Here is a 22,569-nt window from a genome sequence, read left to right as displayed (position 1 = left end):
AGCAGCTCTAAAAGCGCAGATCGAGGTGCTAAGAAGCAAACTAGAAAGTGCGCTAGCTAAACCCCAGCCACATCAGCAAGAGGAGGCGATGGAAAGCGACGCGGAACCTAGTCTGGAAAAAAAACTAGAAGCTATGATCAGAAAGGTCCACGAATCCGTACCCAACATAGTCTCACAACTGATAGCGAAAGCGATGACGGTTCGCAAATACGCTAACACGAGGATACTCCAGAATCCCCGAGCCTACAGGATGCGTAGGGTGATCAGCGAGGACGAGGAGGACGAGCAGCAGCAGCAATTTCCCCTCCAGAAAAAAAACAATATCCAAATACAACATGGGAGACAAACTAAAGAGAATCCCTTAACATTAACATAGTGGAAGAGTCAAGACTTGAAATCGAGAACTATGAGAGCGGACCTGAGGATGCACCTGTCTACGTACTAGCATACTCCGGCAGTAGTGGCAGTACAAGAACCTGGCGGGAACGTGAGCATCACAAACTACAAAACGTTGAAACTCGACCACCTAACCTGCATCTTCGTGCACAAAAATTTCACTGCAAATTTGGTAGATCTGGAATCACAAACCAGATTTTCGAACGTGATGGTGGCTCTCCTGCCAACCAAGAAGGAGGATTTGCCGTTCCACATCCTGAGCGTGTGGTGCCCACCTCAAGCAAAAAACGTAACTTTATCCACACTCCTGAGCAGAGCTATCAGGGAAGCGGGACTGGACCTGCTACTAGTAATGGTAGATTTCAACGCGCAGAGCCCCTCATGGGGCTATCATCCAGAGGACATACGAGGACGGAAGCTAGCGGAGGCGGTGTCCGCGCAAGACCTAACCCTACACACCGACCCGTCGTGCCCCACGCGGATAGGGAACTCGGTGCAGAGGGACACGTGCCCCGACTTAACCTTCACGAAAAACGCGAGCCGAGAGGAGTGGACGAATACGGAGGAAACCCTCGGTAGTGACCACTGCCTCATCAACATAACGATCCGTACAAAACCCCTTACTAGACCGACGGGGCACACTATGCTGCCGGAATGGACGAAATTCAGAAAGGAATACGGAAACGGAAAGGAATACGGAAATTCAAGGAAACGCGCGTTCTCTGGAAGCACAAAGATAAGACTTCCCGGGAGATTATGGAGGCCTTCTGCATAAAAAAGTCGGCAGATGTATGCGTGAGTTTGCCATCCTTGCTACTGCTTGACGCCGAGGTTGATTATCTTCAAAGAACACTAAACCATGATAACAGATAGATTCGTTGGGATTTAACGCGTGTTCTTGCTTGTAACCCTTGTAACCATGTTATGACTGTGCATTTAACCATAGGTTTCGTCTATATATTTTTTGTGCTTTTAATAAACTTTGACAGTTGTTAGTGAGCACTTGTGTTGTTGTCACTCTGTCTCTGTCCCTGTCCCTGTGGTGCCACACCAGTAGGAATACGAGGTAAGCTCCATTCAGGAGCAGGGATATAAAGCCTGGAGAAACAGCTACTGACCAACCTGCGTTCGACGCAGACGCAGGTAAAGTTCTCAGAGACGGTGGCGGACGCGGACACCCACCTCCTCTACCTCTGGGCAGCCAGACGAAGCATGGTCAAAAGATGACACAGGAGAATAACCGAAAGCTAAGAGCTTGTATCGCGGCGAGGCGGCGGAATACGCGGCGCAACTCAGGGACGCGAACTGGGTAGATAGGTGCAACGCGGCCGCTAGGCAGATGTCTAGGATAGGATTGGATAGGATAACTTTATTTGGCTCTAGCACAAGTGCTTTTTTTCAAATCAAATCAAATCAAATCAAATCAATTTATTTAGCATTTCTTTCAATACAGAAATAAATGCAAGGATAAGAACAAAAAGCTGCTTCTCGAGCAGCTTGACAACGGTTCTTACCCCTTGTTTTCTCTTGGCAACGGATAACAGCAGAAATAATACAAAGCTGCGATTAAAATTGTACGAAGATAAGAGCATGCAGTATACATAGAAACTGTAAACACAAAATATATAGTAAACACAAAATACATAATATACATAGTAATTCCAAACAAAAATGCTGCATATTAGTAAAAAGTAATAATACCGGTTCAATGTAACTGATAGACATGGATTCAATAAGACGAATACTAATACTTAATCACCAATATTTTGCACACTGAAGAACATCTAACGGCGAAATTGATATATGGCTATACAGGACTAAAAACATTACCTGCTACATTTGCAGGCATAGAAGCACAGACCACAGTTTTACCACAGACAGTGTAATGCAGCCACCATTAAAAATACGTGCACAAAAGGCTGCAATAATAAAACAAGATTTCAAAACATTGACGTTACCTCCCTAAATTGTGAGTGAACAAACACTTAAGGTGTTGTTTCGATAGTGTGTGGATGTCCGTGTTTGAATTATGATAGTTATTAAGTAAAGTAGGCATAATGTATTGTAGTCTGTTGTGACCATGATTCGTGCGGGAAAACGGCACCAACCATACTTCTCTTGTTCTTATATTGTACGGCACCTCGGGTGGTTTTGTTAAATTGCATAATCGTAGAAAAGGCATCCGATTAAATTTCAGGGAATATTTGTATTTTAATAGGGCATTCAGCTCGTACATATGTGTCACAGGAACAACACCAACTAAGGGGAACAGGTCACTTGTGTGAGCGTCGTATGGAACATCTGCTATGTGACGGAGAGCTCTTTTTTGTAAAAGAAGGAGTTTGTTGATGTTCGTTAGTGATGTAGTTCCCCATACAAGATTACAATAGTTTAGGTGAGGATTGAAAATAGCATTATAAAGTAGCAGCTTTATTTTGAGTGGAAGAACTTGTCTAAATCGGCAAAGTATCCCGCAAGCCCTGGCCAGACATTTAATCACACAGCCTACATGGATATCCCAGATCAAGTTCTCGTGAAAGGTGACACCGAGCGTTTTCACTTCCTTTGTTATTTCTATCTTCTCAGATCCTAAATAGAGATTAAGATTACGGTCAACAAATTTTTGTGATGGCGAGAAAATGACAGCCTTTGTTTTTTTATTGTTTATTGCTAAAGAATTAATTTTGCTCCATTCTGACAATTTATTCAGGGTAATATTTCCTATTTTCTCGAGTTCCGTCGTATCGTCACATTGAATGAAAAAGCTCGTGTCATCTGCATAAATTACCGAAGAGGCTTCTGGGGATACCCGTGTTATATCATTAATGTATATATTGAAGAGTACCGGTCCGAGGACACTGCCCTGTGGTACTCCGCATGTTATGCTTCGTAATGTGGACTGCTCTTCTCCGATAGAAACGCATTGTTTTCTGTTTTCTAAATAAGATCTTAGGAGAGCAAGGACAATGCCACGAAAACAGTAGTGCTCTAATTTAGCGAAAAGAGTTTGATGATTAATTCTGTCGAAAGCCTTTGAAAAGTCAACGTAAACACCTAATGTTATTTTTCTTTCTTCGAATCCTTTGATAATGAAATCTTTTTGGGTTAGAAGAACCAGTTCCGTAGACATATTTTGGCGGAAACCAAACTGGCGCTCCGACAAAACATTATGCTTATTACAAAATGACATAATCCTTTTACAGATGACTTTTTCAAATCCCTTTGAGATAACTGGCAGCACCGAAACTGGGCGGTAGTTCGAAAGCTCATTTTTGTTTCCAGATTTGTACAGGACAGTCACTTTAGCCCTCTGCATGTTCAATGGAAAGACACCAGTGGCTAGACACACATTGAAAATATGGGCAATAACGTCTACCAGGAGGTCGACAACCAACTTATTAGGCCTGATTTCCAGCCCGTCTATATCTCGTGCTTTGCTGTTTTTGCAGGACATAAAAACTGAGTGAATTTCCTGTGGTGTAATAGGTTCAAAAAAAGCAGAGTTTGCATTAGGTGCACCTAAAAAGAGTTTTGCATTTTCATTATAGTTGCTATTTGCAAGAGTTGTGAAGTATTCGTTAAAATGAGATGCTAATTGCGTACCAGTTAATTGCTGATCGTTGATTGTGATTTTCAGACTCATTCTGTTTTGTACCTGGTTTCAATAAATAATTTATTTCACGCCATATGAGGTCACTGCGGCCAGATGCCTCATTAAAAACATGTTCGTAGTAATCTTTCTTAGATTTCCGCGAGAACTTCGTCACTTTATTTCTGTATTTTTTCAAAGCAGAAAAGTCTGCAGGATTTCGACTTTTCACGAAATGAAAGTACATTTCATCTTTTTCGCGTATCATTTCGAGGCACTCATCTGTGAGCCATGGCTTGCGAATTTTTTTTGAACTCTTTACTCTTTTCACATGAAAACAACTATCGTAAACATTCTTAAGGACAGTCATAAACGTGTCATATGCTAGATTTCCATCTGTGCATTCATATACAGAGGTCCAGTTTGTGCATTCCACCCGACTTCGAAAAAGATTGAGAGTTTTCAGGTTAATATTTCGTGTAAGAAAAGACATTGGGGGATTGGCACAGTTTTTCAAAACACCATTTTGTTTGCAGATCAGATAAATCCGACGTGGTCAGATGAGTCCATCCGCAACTGTCGGTTGCCCCTATTCCAGGGCTCCGCTGGATGCTGCCGTCAGCTGAGCTCGCCGTATCAAACCGATCTGGTCATCGCGGCAGTCGCTGGAGAGCAGACTCTCCCATTGCTCCACACTTGGGTTTTGTATAACTGGGACGATGTCGACTTTTTGACAAGCCCATGTGATGTGATACAGTGTAGGTTTTTCATGGCACCACGGACAATTGTGTGCGTAAAGTGTGGGGTGAATTTTACTTAGTGTGTTTAGATTTGGATATGACCCCGTTTGAAGTTGTCTCCATGTGACAGCCTCTTCTTTGTTTAAAGATTTGTGCGGTGGTGAGTACCGCATCCTGCTGCCTTTGTAGTTGTTGAGTATGGCCGAGTATTCCTGAGGTACTGGCAGGGATTCCTCAAGGTCGTTGACGTTGGATGCTCGGTAGTTAGTATATCCTCGAGCTATCCTGTCTGCCTCTTGGTTTCCTGCCACCCCCGTGTGCCCCGGTACCCAGATGATCTTATGTTTGATCGGCTTGTGTGGTTTTGCATGTGTTTGTTGCGTCTTGCAGTCTGCAGAGCGGAGTATGCGGAGCGCTCTGTGACCGACTCTGCCGCAAAGATAGTTGCGGCAGGCTGCTTGTGAATCAGTAAGAATTGTCAGTGACCGCCCAGTCCGATAGCCCTCCGCTGCCGCTAGAGCGACGGCCGCTTCTTCAGCCTCAGCTATCGTGCAGTCTTGCAGGGAGGCGCTGGTAATCTCGTGTAATTCTGAGTTGACTACAGTTGCCACTGCGTTGTTGGTGCCTTGTTCCCTAGTCATGGCATATGTGCAGCGTCGACATACACTGTTGTATCCTGGGATGCGTGTGTTTTCTGTAAGCGGTCGGCCCTTGCCTCTCTTCGGTCTTTGTGGAGGTTCGGGTCCATGTTTCTTGGTATTGGTGCCACCCTGAGCGTGCTGCGGTACTCATCGGGGATCGTTTTAGTTCTCAATATTTCTCGAATTTGTTCGGTGTAGCCCAGTTTCTTTAAAAGAACTCTGCCTGTGGGGGTCTGCTGTAGTCTGCGCATTTGGGCAACATGCTGCGCTTCCCGTAATTCCTCGAACGTGTTGTGCAGTCCCAAGGCTAAGAGCTTTTCAGTTGAGGTGTTATGGGGTAGTCGAAGCGCGGTTTTATACGCTTTGCGTAAAATCGCGTCCGCCTGTTGTATTTCACTTTTGATATGATTGTAGTACGGGAGACTGTATGTCGCCCGGCTGACCACTAGGCTCCTGACCAGCTTGAGTGTGTTTTCTTCTCGCATGCCATGACGTCTGTGTGAGATGCGCGTAATCATGCGGGCCACTTGGAGTGTAGATGCCTTTAATAGCGCAAGGGTGTGAGTACAGCGTTGATTTGACTGTATCCACATCTCTAGTACCCGTATGAGTGTCTTCTCTGGTATTGGTTCTCCTTCGAGGTAAACTTGTAGTCGAAGTTCTTTACTGGTAGGGACTGTTCGGTTCCGTTTTCCTCTCCAAACCCGTAAGAGCTCAGATTTTTCGGTCGAGCATGCTAGCCCTCTTGCTTTGACATAGTTTTAAACGCAGGTGGCAGGTGGCATGCTAGCCCCGCACCGAGCTCATCACAGTTGGCATCCAGCTTCCCCCTGGCACCCTCAACCCCAAGATACCGCTCTACGACGTCCTCGCTGCAGTCGTCTCCGCTGCACAACTGTCCTCCGAGAGCAGTGCGGAGATTACCCTTCAGGCCAAGCCAGCCCAAAGCCTCGTCTTTTTAAAAACTCATTCCCCTCTCACCGCCCACCTCCTGCTTTCTATCACGCATCTTCAGCTTCACGGTAAGCCCATCACCATTAAAACATATGCCCCTAATCCTCCCATCTCATGCCTCGGCGTCATCCATAACGTCGGTGGCCACTTCACCCCTGATGACCTCATGCATGATATCGAATCATTCACAACCGATATTCTTGCTGCTCGTATGATGGGCACCACTCAGTCGGTGCTCATAACTTCCGCTGGAACCGTAATCCCCCACTTTGTGTATTTCAAACGCGTTGCCTTCCGGTGCCGTCCCCATAAGCCTAAGCCTCCCACCTGCACTCGTTGTCTCGCTCTCGGACGCCGCGCCCACCAGTGTCCACAGCACAGCGTTCCGGCAAAGTGCCGTCGCTGTGCTGCTCCTCTACCCGCCGACCCTTCCGCTCATGTATGTGCCCAGCCCTGGTGCGTTCATTGCCAAGTAAACACCCACCCCTCCCTCGACCCCACTTGCCCCTTTCTCCTCGGTAAACAACGCGAGTGTGCCAAAGCTGCGTACCTACGACGCCTAGCTTTGCGCCGGGCCACGCAACCCACCACCTCCTCCTCCTCTAATCATGAACCTCCGTCAGCTCCGGTCACGTCGCCACCAGGGTCCTACGCCGCCAAAGTTAAAGGCTCCTCGGTTCCAGCGTCCCTTTCCAGCGTCTCTTCCACTGCACCACCCTCTCCATCCCTGACTGACGAGAGCCGCTCCTTCGACCTCCGGCTCGCTATGCTGGAACGCCAGCAGCGAGAGCAACAGCGCATTTCCCACGACCTACAACAACAGATCCACGCCTTGACCCAAACCCTCCAGACAACCACCTCCTCTCTTACCTCCCAGCTTACCAAGCTAAATGAGCACCTTGCCACACTCACCACTCCCTCCTCCACCGCCCAGGTCGCCCCTTTGGCTGATCTTCTCGAAACCACCACACAGGCACACCACACTCGCTTGGTTCAGCTAGAGACATCGATTCTGCAGATACTTACCACCCTCCAAGCACAATCCAAACAATTAGAATCCTTCACTTCGACGCTCCAATCCCTGCATGAGTCACTGCCCCCGGCCAAAAAGAAGGAACGCGTACCCTCACGAAGTTCTACCACTACACTATCATAATGGCTTTTGGCGAGGACCTCGAGATTGTGCAGTGGAACTGCCGAAATCTGTGCCATAATAAGACCCCCCTCCACCAGTATCTACTCGCCCGCCCCTCCCTGCCCCATTTTCTCCTTCTCCAGGAGACCCGGACGGCCCGCACTTTCCCAGGCTACCGCGCCTACCATGCCACTATGGCCACACCACTTGCGTCTATTTATGTACGTAGCGACGTGCTCGTGGAGCCACTTGATATCCCCTCCGTCCTTCTTAAATACTTAGTTGGTGTGGTCTATTACCACCCTTCTTCCCGCGTCTCAGTCGCCCTTTTGTCTTTCTACAACCCCCCTGTTACCTCCTCTTTATTTTCCGCCCTGGGCAAGTTCCTTTACTCCCTTCTAACTCCCATCTCCTCTTTGGTGGCGACTTTAATGCCCCTCACACACTCTGGGGCTACCCTCAAACCCTCAAACCCGGCCGCCTCCTCCACTGTCTGGCCCAGGAACGCCACCTCACCCTTCTCAATACTCCTGGCTCCCCTACTCGAGCGGGCACTGCCTCACAGCGCCCCACGACACCCGATCTCACTTTCTCTCGGGGTTCACTTTCATTTCACTGGCAAGTGACAGCCGAAACTCTTCTCAGTGACCACTTTCTCATCCATATCACCACCTCTCTCTCCCACATCCCTCGCTGTCATCGGATTATTCACACTGACTGGCATGCTTTTCGCACTAATCTCGCCTCCGACTCCTTTCAATCCTACGACGGCTGGACGTCGCGCATCACTGCAGCGCTCACGTCCAGTAGCCGCGTGTTCGCTCTTGTCACCCAGTCCCAGACCCAGATCCTCACTTACTCCGTTTATGGCGTCGCCGTAAACGTCTTCAACGCTCCTTCCACTGCCAACCCCACAATGCCCAACTTTCTTTCCGGATCACTGCTCTGCGGGCCGAGATCGTCGCCCACTGCGCCTCACTTGAGCACTCTCGTTGGAGTGCTCTTTGTGACCGTCTTGACTATGCATTGCACTCGCGATCCACATGGTCTCTCTTCAAATCCCTCCTTGGCACTGAGCCTGCCCTTGCTCCCACTCTAGCTAAAGCCCTCACTCAAGTGCTAGTAATATTGCTTTCGCAATAAAAGGCGCGTCTAGTGAATACGGTGCTGTCTTTGAAGGGTGCTTTAGAGACATGTACTGTGGAGTTCATTCCTTTCGGGTGTCCACCAAGGTATGAGAGAGGCAGGCATCGTTTACTTTCCTTAAAACCAATTTTCTTTTCATTTTCCTTCCCTTACGGCGCGATTCGGGTGTCCACCGAGATATGATAGATCATCGTTACCTTAAGCCCAATTTTCAATTCATTTTCCTTCCCTTACGGCGGGAAAAAAAAATTCAGGGGGCACTTCGACTGTCTAAAGTGGGTAGAGGCGGAAGCGTTTTCCGCACCACCTTCGCTGTTTCTGTGGCACTGGTGGCGTCACATATAATCGAGTACTAATTACTAAGTGATGGCAAATCACTAATTAATTGTTAATTACTGATTAATGCCTGAATACTAATTAACTGCTAATTAATGACGCTTAAGCTTCGCCTTTAGGAGTGGAACGCGACAGCGCGTTGTAGCGCTGCCAGGGAGTCCACGGAACGCCACCACCCGTTCGGCGCGATGCCTCGCCCTTTGAACGCAACGCTTTTTGAGGAAAGGAAATGGCGCAGTAATTCTCTGTCATCTCGGTGGACATCTGAACCGCACCGTACAGGAAGGGAGGTGGGAGTGAAAGAAGATAGATAAAGAGGAGCCGTAATGAAGAAAATGAAAATTGTATTTGAGGAAAGGAAATTACGCAGTAACTGTCTCACATATCTCGGTGGACACCCGTCAAAATTCAGGGGGGGCACTTTTTTGACCTAAAGTGTGGTCTCTGATGTGTAGTTAAGATGTTAAGCTTCGCCCCTAAGAGTGGAATGCGACAGCGTCTTGCAACGCTGCCAAGGAGTCCATAGAACGCCATCGCCCATTCGGTTCTACGCCCCGCTCGTCGGTAAATTGGTTTTTGAGGAAAGGAAATGTATCTGTCTCTCATTTGTCGGTGGACGCCTAAACCTCTCCGGAAGGGAATGGAGGAGGATGAGAGTGAGTGAAGACACCGTATTCAGTAGACGCGCCTTTGTTCATTCCAAACCATTGAGCTGGCATGGCGGAGTGGATAGCATGCTCGTCTCTCACGCCGAAGACCGGGGTTCGATTCCTGAGCTCGACCAATTTTTTAATCGGTTTTATTTATTTATATAGCCTGACTAGTTAAGCTAATTAGGTTAATTGGGTAATTAAGCAATTAACTAAGCTCAGTCCCACTTACTTGGAGCATCACTATACGATCGCTTGAATTGGTTGCATGGTTACTAGCCAAAGTGCAATTGGCCCCGTTTGAAATTTGCGCACTGTGACGTCACGACCGTTTCCACCAATTGAAAAGCGTGACATTTTCTGTCGACAACTGCTGCTTACAACGATGAGACATTAAAGGCTTCCGCCTTAAAATTTATTCTTGTCTAATAAATAGTGCCCTTGGGGTTAGAGGTTTGGCGGCCTCCTGGTTGTCTTCGTGCCCATATCAGGTCCGTCGATGAACCCGTGCATGATTGCGACTGCACTCGCCTCTGCAGGCTGCCTGGACAATCAGAGTCATCTGGTGACGGGCAGAATTTACGCCCATGTTCCAGCTGCTTCGAATGGTGAATCAATATAAAAGGTTTTCGCAGTACAACGAACACGCTGTCAGTGATAACGTAAGACGACTTTCTTTGAACACTTTTGCAAATGTACAAGACGGAGACTCAGTAAAGCCGAGCCGAGGAACTCTGTTGGAATTTGGAGAATTTGGTAGCATGCCATTATAAACTGGTCCTACCCCGTGAGGGGGTACGCGGTTTACTGGAGACTAGTCGGTTCACACTACACGAAAAATAAGAATACTTCCATGTCAACCTGATTTCAATTTTCCGAATAATGAGGAGCCATTGATTGTCTAAACATTGCTCTTAACATTCACTTCTTCATACATCCCTTCTCTTACGGCGTGGTTCGGGTGTCCACCGATATACGTGAGGCAGTTACTGCTTCATTTGCTTCCCTCCAAATCAATTTTCATTTAACATGAAACAACACATTGTCCGCAGCCAGGCGTATGAATGAAATGCACTGCAGGAATGGCGTAGCTCATTACAGGACATCTCGTATTATAGCTGCCGCCCTCAGGTTTAGGCCAAACCATCTTGCTGCTGGACGGGTCGCCGCCTTGGCCCGCTTCAATACGGATATATGGCCAGCGCGCACGGCGTCTAGGTTGCGGCGGTGTCATTTTGATGGAGCAGAAATGCAGTGTGTCCGGGCACTTAGTGATGTCATTGAACGTTAAATCATAGAAGGCCTAAAATTTCGCAGGTACGCGGATGACATCATCGTATAGATGGCGGTACATTACAAGAGCGCCGTGTTACCCGCAAAAAAACCAAACTCTTCATACACAATCGGAAAGCGGCGCTGTGCAAATGCGACTGCGATTTCGAAATAATGGCTGAGGGCAAAACCGCGCAGAAAGTTAATCACATCAGGAACCTCGGACTCTTTAACCAGAAGGATGGGCATAACGAAGGAATATCAAGAAGCTCAGCAATTATGCTGCGCAAGTAACAGGGATCTTCAGCAGAGTCGTGCTCAAAAGCAGAGGCCTCAAACAACGTAGCTTCTTGAAATTGAAGCAGGCGTATACCATTAGCAGAATATGCCACGCCACGCCGTTGCTCGATATTAGGGAGAACGAAGAAGATAGCATCGACGCAGTTATTAGGCGTTGGGCCAAGAGGGCGCTGGGTCTACCCGTCTCCACCCCTATAGATGGCCTGTTGGAAATGGGCGTGCATCACAGTTAGACTGAACTCGCGGAAGCGGTGCGAAATGCCCAGACTTTTGTAAGGCCAACTAAATCGCCAGAAATTCAGCACCAAATATAGGTATGTAATCAGGGGCCCGAACGAAATAACTCCTATCAAGAGCTCTGGGCTAAAAAATTGGCTGTGGTTCGACCAATGGCCATCCCGAGTAGAGTTGCGGATGCAATTGCGCGGCAATCCCGGCGGCGGCGGCATCTCAGGGGGCACTTTCACTGTCTAGAGTGCCTAGAGGCGAAAGCGTTTTCCGCACGGTGGCTCAGTGGCTATGGTGCTCGGCTGCTGGCCCAAAAGACGCGGGTTCGATCCCGGCCGCGGCGGCTAGAATTTCTTTGGAGGAGAAATTCTAGAGGCCCGTGTACTGTGCGATGGCAGTGCACGTTAAAGAACCCCAGGTGGTCGAAATTTCTGGAGCCCTTCACTACGGCGTCTCTCATAGCCTTAGTCGCTTTGGGACGTTAAACCCCACCAAACCAAACCACTTTGACTGCCTCTTTGGCACTGGTGGCGTCACCACTGGTTGACGCCACACATAATTAAGTACTAACTACTAAGCAATGACAATTTACTAATTAGTGGGTAATTACTGATAAATGACTAAATACTAATTAACTGCTAATTAATGACGCTTAAGCTTCGCCTTTAGAAGTGGAACGCGACAGTGTGTTGAACCTCTGCCAGGGAGTCCACGGAACGCCACCACCCGTTCGCCGCGATGCCTTGCCTATTGAACGAAACGCTTTTTGAAGCGCAAAGCTTCGCTAGGTTCGTCAACACCGGATCTGGTGGGCGCTTTGACCAATTTTAGCCACAGCTGCGCATGAGCGAAACCGAGTGACGTCACGCGGAGCGCAGGTGGCCGCTGCTGCCGCAGCCGTCGTCGCCGCCGCATGCTGGCTCCGTCGTCTGAGCGTCGCCCCTTTTCCTCCTCGCCACCATTTTACTTTTCGGCTCTGACGCGCGGTCGCCGCCGCCGTCCAAAGAGGAGAAGGTTCTTTCCCAAGGCGTTGCGAGAACGCGTCAGCGGAGGCGGCGGCCATAGAAGAGGCGGCCATCTTCGCCACCGTTCGACCTTTCGTCACAGTCGTGCGCAGTACACATTTGAAAGGAGGGGTATATAAGGCGAGCTTGCCCATAGAACCGGCGCAGACACTCGCCATAGAAGGAGAAGAAGAAGCAACAGTCGGACGGCGCAGAAACGCCGATTCACAAGTGGTAGCTTGGGAGTTCACTGAAAAGCAGCGATAGCTTTTCGCTTATCCAGGCTTAACCTTAGCTAAGCCACAGCCAATTTTTGAGGAAAGGAAATGGCGCAGTAATTATCTGTCATCTCAGTGAACACCCGAACCGCACGATACAGGAAGGCAGGAAGGAAGTCGGAGTGAAAGAAGAAAGAGGGGCCGTAATGAAGAAAATGAAAATTGTATTTGGAAAAAGCAAACTATGCAGTAACTGTTTGACATATCTTGGTGAACACCCGTCATCCGTTTGTAGAGGAAGGGAGGAAGTGGGAGTGAAAGAAGGAAGAGAAACAGGGGCCGTAATGAAGAAAATGAAAAATGTGTTTGAGGAAAGGAAAATACGTAGTAACTGTCTCACGCTCGCTCCCCGCGCATGCGCAGTTGGGGCTCTGCGGTGCTCCACGCAATCGCTCACACCTATCCTAGTGTTGCTTCCGCAACAAAAGGAATAACTGCATTTTCCTTGTGCTGAGAAGCATCAGTGAAAACAGCACTACATGTTGCAAATTTGTCCAGATACTCTTCTATAAGCCCATTTTAAAAAGGAAAATTCTTTGCTTTTCTTTGGAGGGTGTGGTCAAAGGGAATAGCAGCATCGGTCCGCGGGTTTTGAACCTTCACTAAATATGTGTTTGGGACACAGATTTTTGACAGCAGGGAATTTGTGAACATAATCTGAAGAGGCTTACACCTAGGCCAAATAATGCCGGATAACAGACTCGGAAATGTCGTAAATATGCGGCTAGCCAAACCTGGAGTAGGCTCTAATGCTCTAAGGAAAGCTCGCTAGTTAGAATCTGGAACCATGAGTTTAAATCTAGTATTCGCGCATCCAAAGGCAGCACAGGATTTGCCGCCCTTTTTCGTTGTCCAAGGCACAGACGCAGAGCACGTCTCTAGAAACGAATCAAAGGTTGAAGCTTGTACCTCGGATAACCAGAAAAAATAGCGCAACCAAAACGTGACAGTGGCGGCTGAATTTCAATGGTGGCGATTTTTAGAGGCCGGTGTACTGTGCGATGTCAGTACACGTTAAAGAACCCCAGGTGGTCGAAATTTGCGGAGCCCTCCACTACGGCGTGACTCATAGCCTGAGTCGCTTTGGGAAGTTAGACCTTAATAAACCGGACCTAAACCAAATTGAAGTAGCGACCCTACATACCATTTATACAGAAAGGACAAAGTGTCCCGGCGCATGTCCAATTTATTCTAGCTGATTCTCACCGAGCCTTCAAGGATGCGCTCATCCTTACTTCCTTCGCAGCAGAGAAAACTACAGTATCGTCTGCGTACTCGTAGTCCTTGACTGCCGGGTCGACAGGAATATCTCACATGAGTATTTTAAACAGTAACGGCGAGAGCAGCGATCCTTGAGGCGCACCCCTCGACTGAGCGTATGTGTTGGAATTATAATGGCCATCAGTGCACAAGAAATGTCTATTGTTTAAGAATGCTCTTATCCATGCAAGGAGGTAGAAGAAGATTTGAGGTCAACTAGTTTATGAAGGCAAACACTGTGCTCAAAACGGTAGTAACCCTTTGGAATATCAAATGCAACTAGAACTGAGACCTCCGTTGGCCTCATTGCAACCTTAATTCGGCTTTCCAAGTGTATGTGCGGGGACCAAATCCGACACCCTCGGCGAAAACCGATTTCAGCCTCACTGAGGCCATGTAAAATCGATAAATGATTCGTGAGGCGGCTGTTCACCACCAGTTCCACAAGATGGACCAAATTTGAAGTGGGAGAAACGGGCCGAATATCGTCGAGATCGCATACTTTTCCCGGGTTCTTTAGTAACAATATTATTGTGCCTGTTTTCCAGTTTAGTGTAATCCAGGCTTTTTAGAAAGACGAAGTCACAATGTGTTGGATATCCTAGCTAAAGTCTTGCGGTACACCTTCAACACGCCAACTGTATCTCCTTCAACGCCAGTGGCGGCAGACTGCAGACCAATACCTATAGACATTAACTCAGAGTGGAACAACTTCAGTGAAGACTGCACGCAAACGCAGTAAGATCGATGAAACTGCTCTCCGTGCATGAAAACGCAGCATGCACGCACACACACAAGCGTGCGCAGGCGTTGTTTATCGCGCCATGCAGCACGTTGAACATCCTTCGCTGCTTGACGCGCAGTAGCGTTCACGCACTTTTCTTCAGCGTTAGCTACACGTTAGACAGCCTTTCAAATTAGTGTATGCCTACTTGAAGCTGCTGTTAGTGCCGTTGGCGAGCATTTCTATACCTGGACTTGTTGTTCTGCATTCCACGGACACGGCGGTTATTTAAAAAACGGAGAGTTACCGAATCACAAGATACAAAGACGGCATTTTGAGGCACGTAGCTCTTGAGGCTGCCAACTAGAGCACGGGGCCGCGAAAAGCTGCGGCAGTGGCTGAGTGGTCTAAGATGTTGCAAAACGATGCTACTCCCCTGGCGCTGATTAGAATCACTCTCCGGGGGCTGTGGCAAAATGTTCTATCCGGATACAATTCTGAGGTAAAATTTCGCAATTCCTCAAACGCGTTCAGCCTCACGTTTGGTCGCACTTTCGGATTCTTACCAGGCGCCATGTTTAGATTCAGGTTCGTGGACATGCTAGACAGAATGTTCTCCATGATTTAAAGGCCATGTTGGCCTGAACTTCCAAAGAATGGGAGCTGGAAGCATTTTATGCTTAAAAGCATGTTGCAACCACGCAGAGTGCACAGAATAACAATGAGTGCATTTGCAGTTGTCTGCTGTGCAGTCAACATGGCTACACAATGAATTTACCTGGAAGAACGGCTGGTTCATGCATGCAGAAGAAAGTGCTGATTGTACGGGTTGCTGTGCAGCTAGCTATTGACAATTACTTTGAGGAAGTGCGAATATTGGCGCATATTGAGAAAAATCAGAACAACTGAGAAAACTAGCAGAGTAGCCACCAACAAATTAGACTCTTCTTTTCAGTTGCACTATGTGGGCTTTCTAATATTTTTCACCCAACAGTGGATTTTACTCTCGAAGAAAGGAGAAGGTCGTATTGATTAGAAACGTTCATCTCCTTTGAGTGCTGCTTTTAAGCAAAAAGGCGAAGCAAAAATATCCCTCCTGAAACATCGAAAGCAATAGTTCCGTCGGAAACCGCCCTTTGGCTTTGAATTCAAATTTTCGAAACCTGTCCAACTTTTTCCCTGCGTGCGACACAGAAAGCAGACGACGCTCGTGTGCAGTACGATGTCAGAGCACGTTAAAGATTCCCATGTGGTCGAAATTATTCCGGAGACCAAAGAGGAGAGTCCTCCCACGTTATAACAGACTCCCAACAAGCCTGCCGAGACTTTTTTAATGGCAGGCTTCCTTCAAGAGCAACACAGCTACTTGGCAATCTCAGCCAAACACACAGACTAACATGGACACCTGGTCCCGAAGGACTAGCTGGAAATGAGGTAGCCAACGATTTAGCCCGAGATTTAATCAACCGGGCGGATCCTCATCCCTACCCCACGCCCATGCCTAGCACCTATGGTGACAGATTAGAGCATATTCGGCTGGAACGCAGAAAATACCCACCCCCTCACATAAAAATAGACTCCTCCGCAGCCAGACTGGAGGAAAATTCAGACCAACACTTTCCCTAACTTGTTCATCCTACGCAAGATTAGCCCCACTCGATATCAGAATACATGCCCTTGGTGTGGAGCTTGCCCTACGCTCTACCACATATTGTGGGAATGCACAACGAAACCAAAACACTTAACTGTATCCAACCCGACATATGAGCAGTGGGAGGTGGCCCTGACCAGCGAGACCCTGGATCAGCAACTTAAGTTGGTTCAGCAAGTCCGTCAGTCAGATAAAGCCTGTGGCGCCTTGGACTAGGGGTGCCACCCAAGTTGCTCGAGCAACCTTCCTCAATTCAAATAAAAGTTTTCTCTCTCTCTACTCTACAGGACCTCTTTCTCTCTTTCACTCCCGCCTTCCTCCCTTCCCTTACGGAGCGTTTTTGTTGTCCACCGAAAAGTGAGCGACCCATCGCGTCTTTAGTTCGCTGATAACCAATCTGTGCGCAGCAGATGTTCGCATTGGGCATGTTTTTACTTTAAGAGGCAAAGGTTTGGTTTGGTTTATGGGGTTTAACGTCCCAAAGCGACTAAGGCTATGAGAGACGCCGTAGTGGAGGGCTCCGGAAATTTCGACCACCTGGGGTTCTTTAACGTGCACTGACATCGCACAGAACACGGGCCTCTAGAATTTCTCCTCCAAAGAAATTCTAGCCGCCGCGGCCGGGATCGAACCCGCGTCTTTCGGGTCAGCAGACGAGCACCATAACCGCTGAGCCACCGCGGCGGCGTTAAGAGGCAAAGAATCAGTTACCTGGCTCATATTCCTGAGCGCCTGCCCGCAGCCACTCATGGTGAGGTCTGTAATGCACAGCAGCGACACGCAGGAGAAGGACAGCGCAGGGGTGAGGGCGATGCCAGGCTCCAAGAGTGGCAGCGTGAAGAACAAGATGATCGTGAGCTGTAACACAGAGGAAAGCCGGCGGAATTATTGGAGTCAAGTAGGCTACACTGTTACGTAGGCCGCCTCCTATCCACCGCCATCCTTACCCCACCTTCACTCTCCCATTCCTCCCGCCGGAAACACTACCCCTCAACATTCGGCCGACCCTTTCCTCCAGGCCACCCAACTGTCCACCTAAGTCCATCCACTAGAACCTCATGCACCACTAAATTTCATCGTCACCAAAGTGACGGTGAAATCAAAATGAAAGATGCAGAGCAAAAGTTACTGTTACTCTCTTATCTCTTTCATTTTTTTATCCCCTCACCCCCTTCGCCCCGTGTAGGGTAGCAAACCGATTATTCTTCCGGTTAACTTCCCTACCTTTCCTCTTATTTCTCCTCCTCCTCCTCATGGACTGCCATGGGCTAGATGCGGCCACCAAATTTAGTATTTACGAAACCCATCCTTCAGGAATTAGCACTGACACCTTCAACGTAGCGCAGTAAGAAAAAGTGGCTTCGAATCCAGCAATTTCAGTGTACAGTCCTGCTTCTTTCGTGGAATTGAGGGTGGTGTACCCTGCTGCGTGAATATCAAAGGAAAGCAAAAGAGCTTTGCTAATAAAGCGTTATCTTTTTTGTCCAATTTTTATCAGCATGTTTGTTTTGAACATCTTAATAAAAAAAAATCTTACAGCATTCCACATGAAACAAAAAAGAACGCAAATTTAGCTGACATGTGCAGCACTGCATTGATGACTAAAACTAAATCTTTGGTTTCTAAAAGTTTGGTTGATGTGTTGTTTGCTTAAAACGTCGCGTATTGACCCTGGACGCGTGTGCACGCTCGCCGATTTACGCGTATATATGCGCGGCGAATAACTTATTATTGCATTCTTTATAGTGCGTGATTTCGCTTTCTGCTTCTGAAAGCCGGATTGTGCTATGACGTCACACCCAGGAAAGAGGAGCAAACCCTGGTCACGTGAGCTCTAAACACACTTCTGCGAGAGCGAATTGATGAATAACTCGAAGAAGGAACAGAGTTGGTCAGATGTTTAGGGGAGTCCCATAGGGTGGAGTATGATTGTAATACGGAAGTAATTACTCATTGAAAACTCTGTTCCTGCTTCTAGTTATTGATCAATTCGCTCTCGACCTACCATAAGCTTACCGTCACGGTTAGCTCAGTTGGTAGAGCGACTGCTCCGGTTAAGCTGTGGTCCCCTGTTCGATCCCCGGACCAGGACGAATTTTTCTTTAACTGCGAAGTTTCTGAGAATGCCGTGTAGCTTTCCTTTGTAGCTGTATGGCTGCGCTTGGGTGGACGGCAATGAGTAATTCCTCCCTTATTTCAATTCTAGTCCACCCTAGAGGATTCGCCTAAACATTTGGCCAAGGTGCAAGCAAACGTTGATTTCAGGTCAATGCTGTCAAAACTGTGCTGTGGATGACCATTTATATTTTCTAAATCTCGTCTACACGCTCTCCGAAATCGGCCATATTGCGCTTACGGATCCGCTGACTCGCTAGACCTACTCCTAGCGCTGATGAGTGTCGAAGGGTGAACATATCAAATCTAGTAATAATACTACGGACAAAGTATAGACAAGATCCATTAGTAAGGTTGTCGTCTTACCGACGCGATTTCCCTCTGCCAGCGACGCTGGTGCCGGCTTGTGTGTCAGCGACGGCATATATAGCCATGTATAAAGCCCACCGACCACTGAGTCGCCGACGCAGCGCTTGCCGATGTTCTGCGTCACCGCTCAGACTAGGCCACGTTACAGTGCTGTGATGTCACCAATATTCACTTATATCGTTCCCACGGCTTTACGTCATTGAGTAAAGCGCTGGCGGTGGGTCTCGATCGTGAGACAGACTGCTTAGGGACTCTTTGGAGCTGAATTAAAATACATTTTAAGCGTTTTTTTTGCATCTAGTACATCGCTGTTGGTCACTTTACATACCGAAGGAAACCCATGAGAAGCTTTTTAATGCCTCAAAAAAAATTTTCTCAACCCCTTAAAGAAAGAAATCTAGCTGGGTCTCTTAGCGGGAAGAACTACCGATTACATCAGGCAAGAGATTGGAGCAATTGCGTACTTCCGACTCGACATCCAGTGAAGAGAACCGCTGAGTTCGTACACGCCCCACGGTTCAGTTGCTATGGGGCCCTGCTACTGATCCAAGGTCGCCAGATCGAATCCGGGCTGCGATGGCCGCAATCTGATCGAGGCGAAATGCCAAAATACTCGTGTGCGGTGCGATGTCAGCGCACGTTACAGAAACCCGCTTAGTTGAAATCATTCCGGAGCTCTCCACTACGGCTTTCGTCCACACCCATGTGTCGCTGAAGGACGTGAAATCTTACAAGCTACTAAAACTCCTCATTTGAACACGTGCTATAATGTTCTCCTTTCTGTGGAGTAAACCATGGCTCTTCACTGTTTGAGCAAACAATATGACGAGTCGGTAAGTTCACATTGACGGCTTTTCTTTCTCTTATCGTGCTACATTGGTGGGAAATCGAAACCCCGAACTTTCGAACTTGGTTGGTACAACTAAAAGGCAGGTAAGCGGCATCGTCAACTTTTAGCAGTCGCACTTGAGCTGCTGCTTAGAGTATTTACCAAGCACACTTACCACTGAGCTGGTGGAGGAGCATACGCTGTCCAAAATGGCGTCCAGCAGGTTCACTCTGAAGAGCCATTTGAGCTCGGCGTCCCTGTAGCGAAGCACCCGATCTCGCAGGGCGTCTTCCCAGGCGTACATCTTCACGACGCGTATCGCTGAGAGGAGGTCGGCTGTGGCCTTGAGGCGCTCGTCGCGAGCCCTAGTCGCTTTTGCCTGCGAGGAAAGAACTAATGTTTAAAGGGTATAGAGGACATTTTAAAGATTGCCCGGATAGGTAGATTAGCTGGCTTTAATAAAAAAAGAGATTAAGCTCACTCAAATCAAAGTAAAGCTTTCATTAGTAAGAAAACACTAAACGATTATATACAGGTAACACTGCTAGCGGTCGTTTTTGCCCCCAACGTTGTGTCCAACATTGTCGGAAACAAATTCTGAAAATTCGAAAAATAGTAGGGTACTGTTATAACAAATATTGAACCAAATGGCCTGTTCTTCTGGTGTGTAGCAAAATCATTCTTTTAAACTTCTTTGATCACTCGCATCTCGAAGTTGACACTGCTATAGACAAATCATGTGAAACGCCTTTGACGATTGCAAAGCATTAATACCAAAAAAATGCAAACTAGTTGAAGGTAGACCAGTGGATGTAATCTTTTTTTATAGTAAAGTCGTACAATATATGAAAAAAATGCTTTCACAAACTTTTCTCGTACAAAACCCTATTGTCCACAATTTATTGGTATGCATTGCGGTTAGACTGCACATGCAACGTGCATCTCTGAGGATAGGCTACACTGCCCATCACTTGCACTACGTGATCACTGAGGTGTTCTCGTCGTATGCGTCACGAATCCCAGCGGGCTAGCGAGGAGAACGTTGTTACATTCTCTGGTCGAATTTTCTGGGTAGTAAATGCGTCTTGTGGTGTGTGTTTTCAGTTTTTCCTCTTGAGTCTGATGTCTTCTGCGTCTGTGGTAAATGCGTGTTTTGTTTTTGATGAAAAATTTCAAAGTAGCAGGGCGCAGTGAAAAGGTTAAACTGTGTGACCGGGCTAGTCTGGAGGGGATGGCCAGACGGCTCTTTGTCTGAGCAGCCCTCCCGCGAAAGATTTTATCTTTGTTTTTAAATAAAGTTTATCCTTTTCCTCCCCCTCTCTCTTAAAGTTTTCTTATTCTCACGAGTCCACTTTGAACTGCATAGACAGCTGCATTCAGGACGGTCTGCACTGTAACCATCGCGGTGTGTAAAGAAACGCTTTTTTAACATGACTACATTCTAACCATCCCAAGAAGGTATATTTTCTTCCAGCCAACAAAGTCTTTACCTGTCACGTTAGAACATCCGGTTCTTTCTTGGATCCTTTACCATACGAGCTTGAATTCAAAAGCCAGCAGTGCTTGTGTGGGCGGTAGCATTGTCACGTGGAGGTGACAACGCCGCCAACGACGCACGAGCAGTATGGCGTAAAATTCAAATTATTTATTGGGCGCTCTGCAGCCCACAAATACTCAACACCTCGGCGGTCGTCAAACAGAATACCGCCGCGTGCTGGTGGCTTTCAACATGAAAAAACAAGGAGAACAAAGCTTTGCGGCCTTACTCATGTCTCAAAGAAGCATCAACCATATGCTTGAACGAAAAAGAAGAAGGTAGCTTATGGAGAGAAGTTGAAACTATAGGACATACTCTCCTCTCTTGCCGGCGGTTCGCATTTCAGAGGAGGCTATATTTGAAGGTCCCTCTTTCGAGGTTAGGACCGATGATTGTGTCTCCACCAGTTCTTCTGTCGTTCGATACGAGCTCCAAGGGATTCTCGTTAAGCAGTGTGTTGTTGGGACTGGGCATCCTACCCTGTCACACTGTGTGGACTGGAGAGTCTCAGCCTGCTGAAACTGTTGCGCAGAGCTCAGCGAAGAAACGGTCCAGGCGACGGCGAGTCAACGGACGTTTATGTACAGCATGCACAAAAGCTTGACATAATAGGCACAAGGGCCGAGAGCACCACGGGCCAGCACAAGTGAGTACGGCGGTGCCCCGGGAGAGCGTCTCTCTGGCGTGCTCTCTCATCTGCTACCCACCTGCTGCTCCGCCTCTGTGCGGCTCTGTTTTTATAGCCTTCAGTGACTTTTGCAGCAGCCAGCCGTTCGAATCTCCAATCAGGTTACGGCACTGGCCACCGTTCGAATTGGACGAATGGCCGAGAGGAGCTCGGCCGTTGAAGGTTTGCAGCCTGGAAAGGGCTGCCGGCGAAGCGTCGTGCGAGTCTCGAGCCGAGGCTAGCGAGGAGAGGAGGAAGGGTCTGCGCCGCCTTGCCAGGATGACTCATGCTGCAAGCCGCGACATGTTAGAGAGTCCGGGCTTGCTTTGCGCAATGGCGGACGCACGGCGTTGGTTTCCACAGAGGCCTGCGGAATGCGGGCTCGAGCGCAACAGTGTGCGGTGCGAATACATTATTGCAACTGGTAGGTTACCTGTTTAACTATACATAAAATTCTGTCAAATGTTCAAAAATTGTATTTCATTTTATTCTTGTTAATTCACATCTTTTTAATTTACTTGATTTTTTCAACAATATTATATATAGATATATATATATTTGGTAATAATATATTTTATTCATATATATATATATATATATATATATATATATATATATATATATATATATATATATATATATATATATATATATATACAGGGTGTTTCACCGAAGACTTTCTGCATTTTTAAAAATAAGCTATTTGAATTAGAGGCGCGCTTTTTATGGCATAGCATTGTCAGTGGTG

The 22,569-nt window shown here is 47.5% G+C and overlaps 1 protein-coding gene across 1 annotated transcript in view; it reads right to left on the bottom strand.

Annotated features, from left to right (window-relative positions):
• Positions 1–22,569, bottom strand: part of LOC149337322 (ATP-binding cassette sub-family C member 3-like) — a 165,207-nt gene that overhangs the window by 69,702 nt on the left and 72,936 nt on the right. Inside the window, exons 10-11 of the mRNA XM_089553415.1 lie at positions 19,793–19,996; positions 17,016–17,162 (exon numbers count right to left, since the gene is read on the bottom strand). Of these exons, the coding sequence (XP_089409541.1) occupies positions 17,016–17,162; positions 19,793–19,996 (351 nt within the window). The remainder of the gene's footprint in view (positions 1–17,015; positions 17,163–19,792; positions 19,997–22,569) is intronic.

Source organism: Amblyomma mixtum, chromosome 7 (genome assembly GCF_055824585.1).
Source record: "Amblyomma mixtum isolate Tamu chromosome 7, ASM5582458v1, whole genome shotgun sequence".
NCBI classification, from domain to species: Eukaryota; Metazoa; Arthropoda; class Arachnida; order Ixodida; family Ixodidae; genus Amblyomma; species Amblyomma mixtum.
Note: the sequence above shows the minus strand (reverse complement) of the source record. Positions and strands in the feature narration are given on the sequence as shown.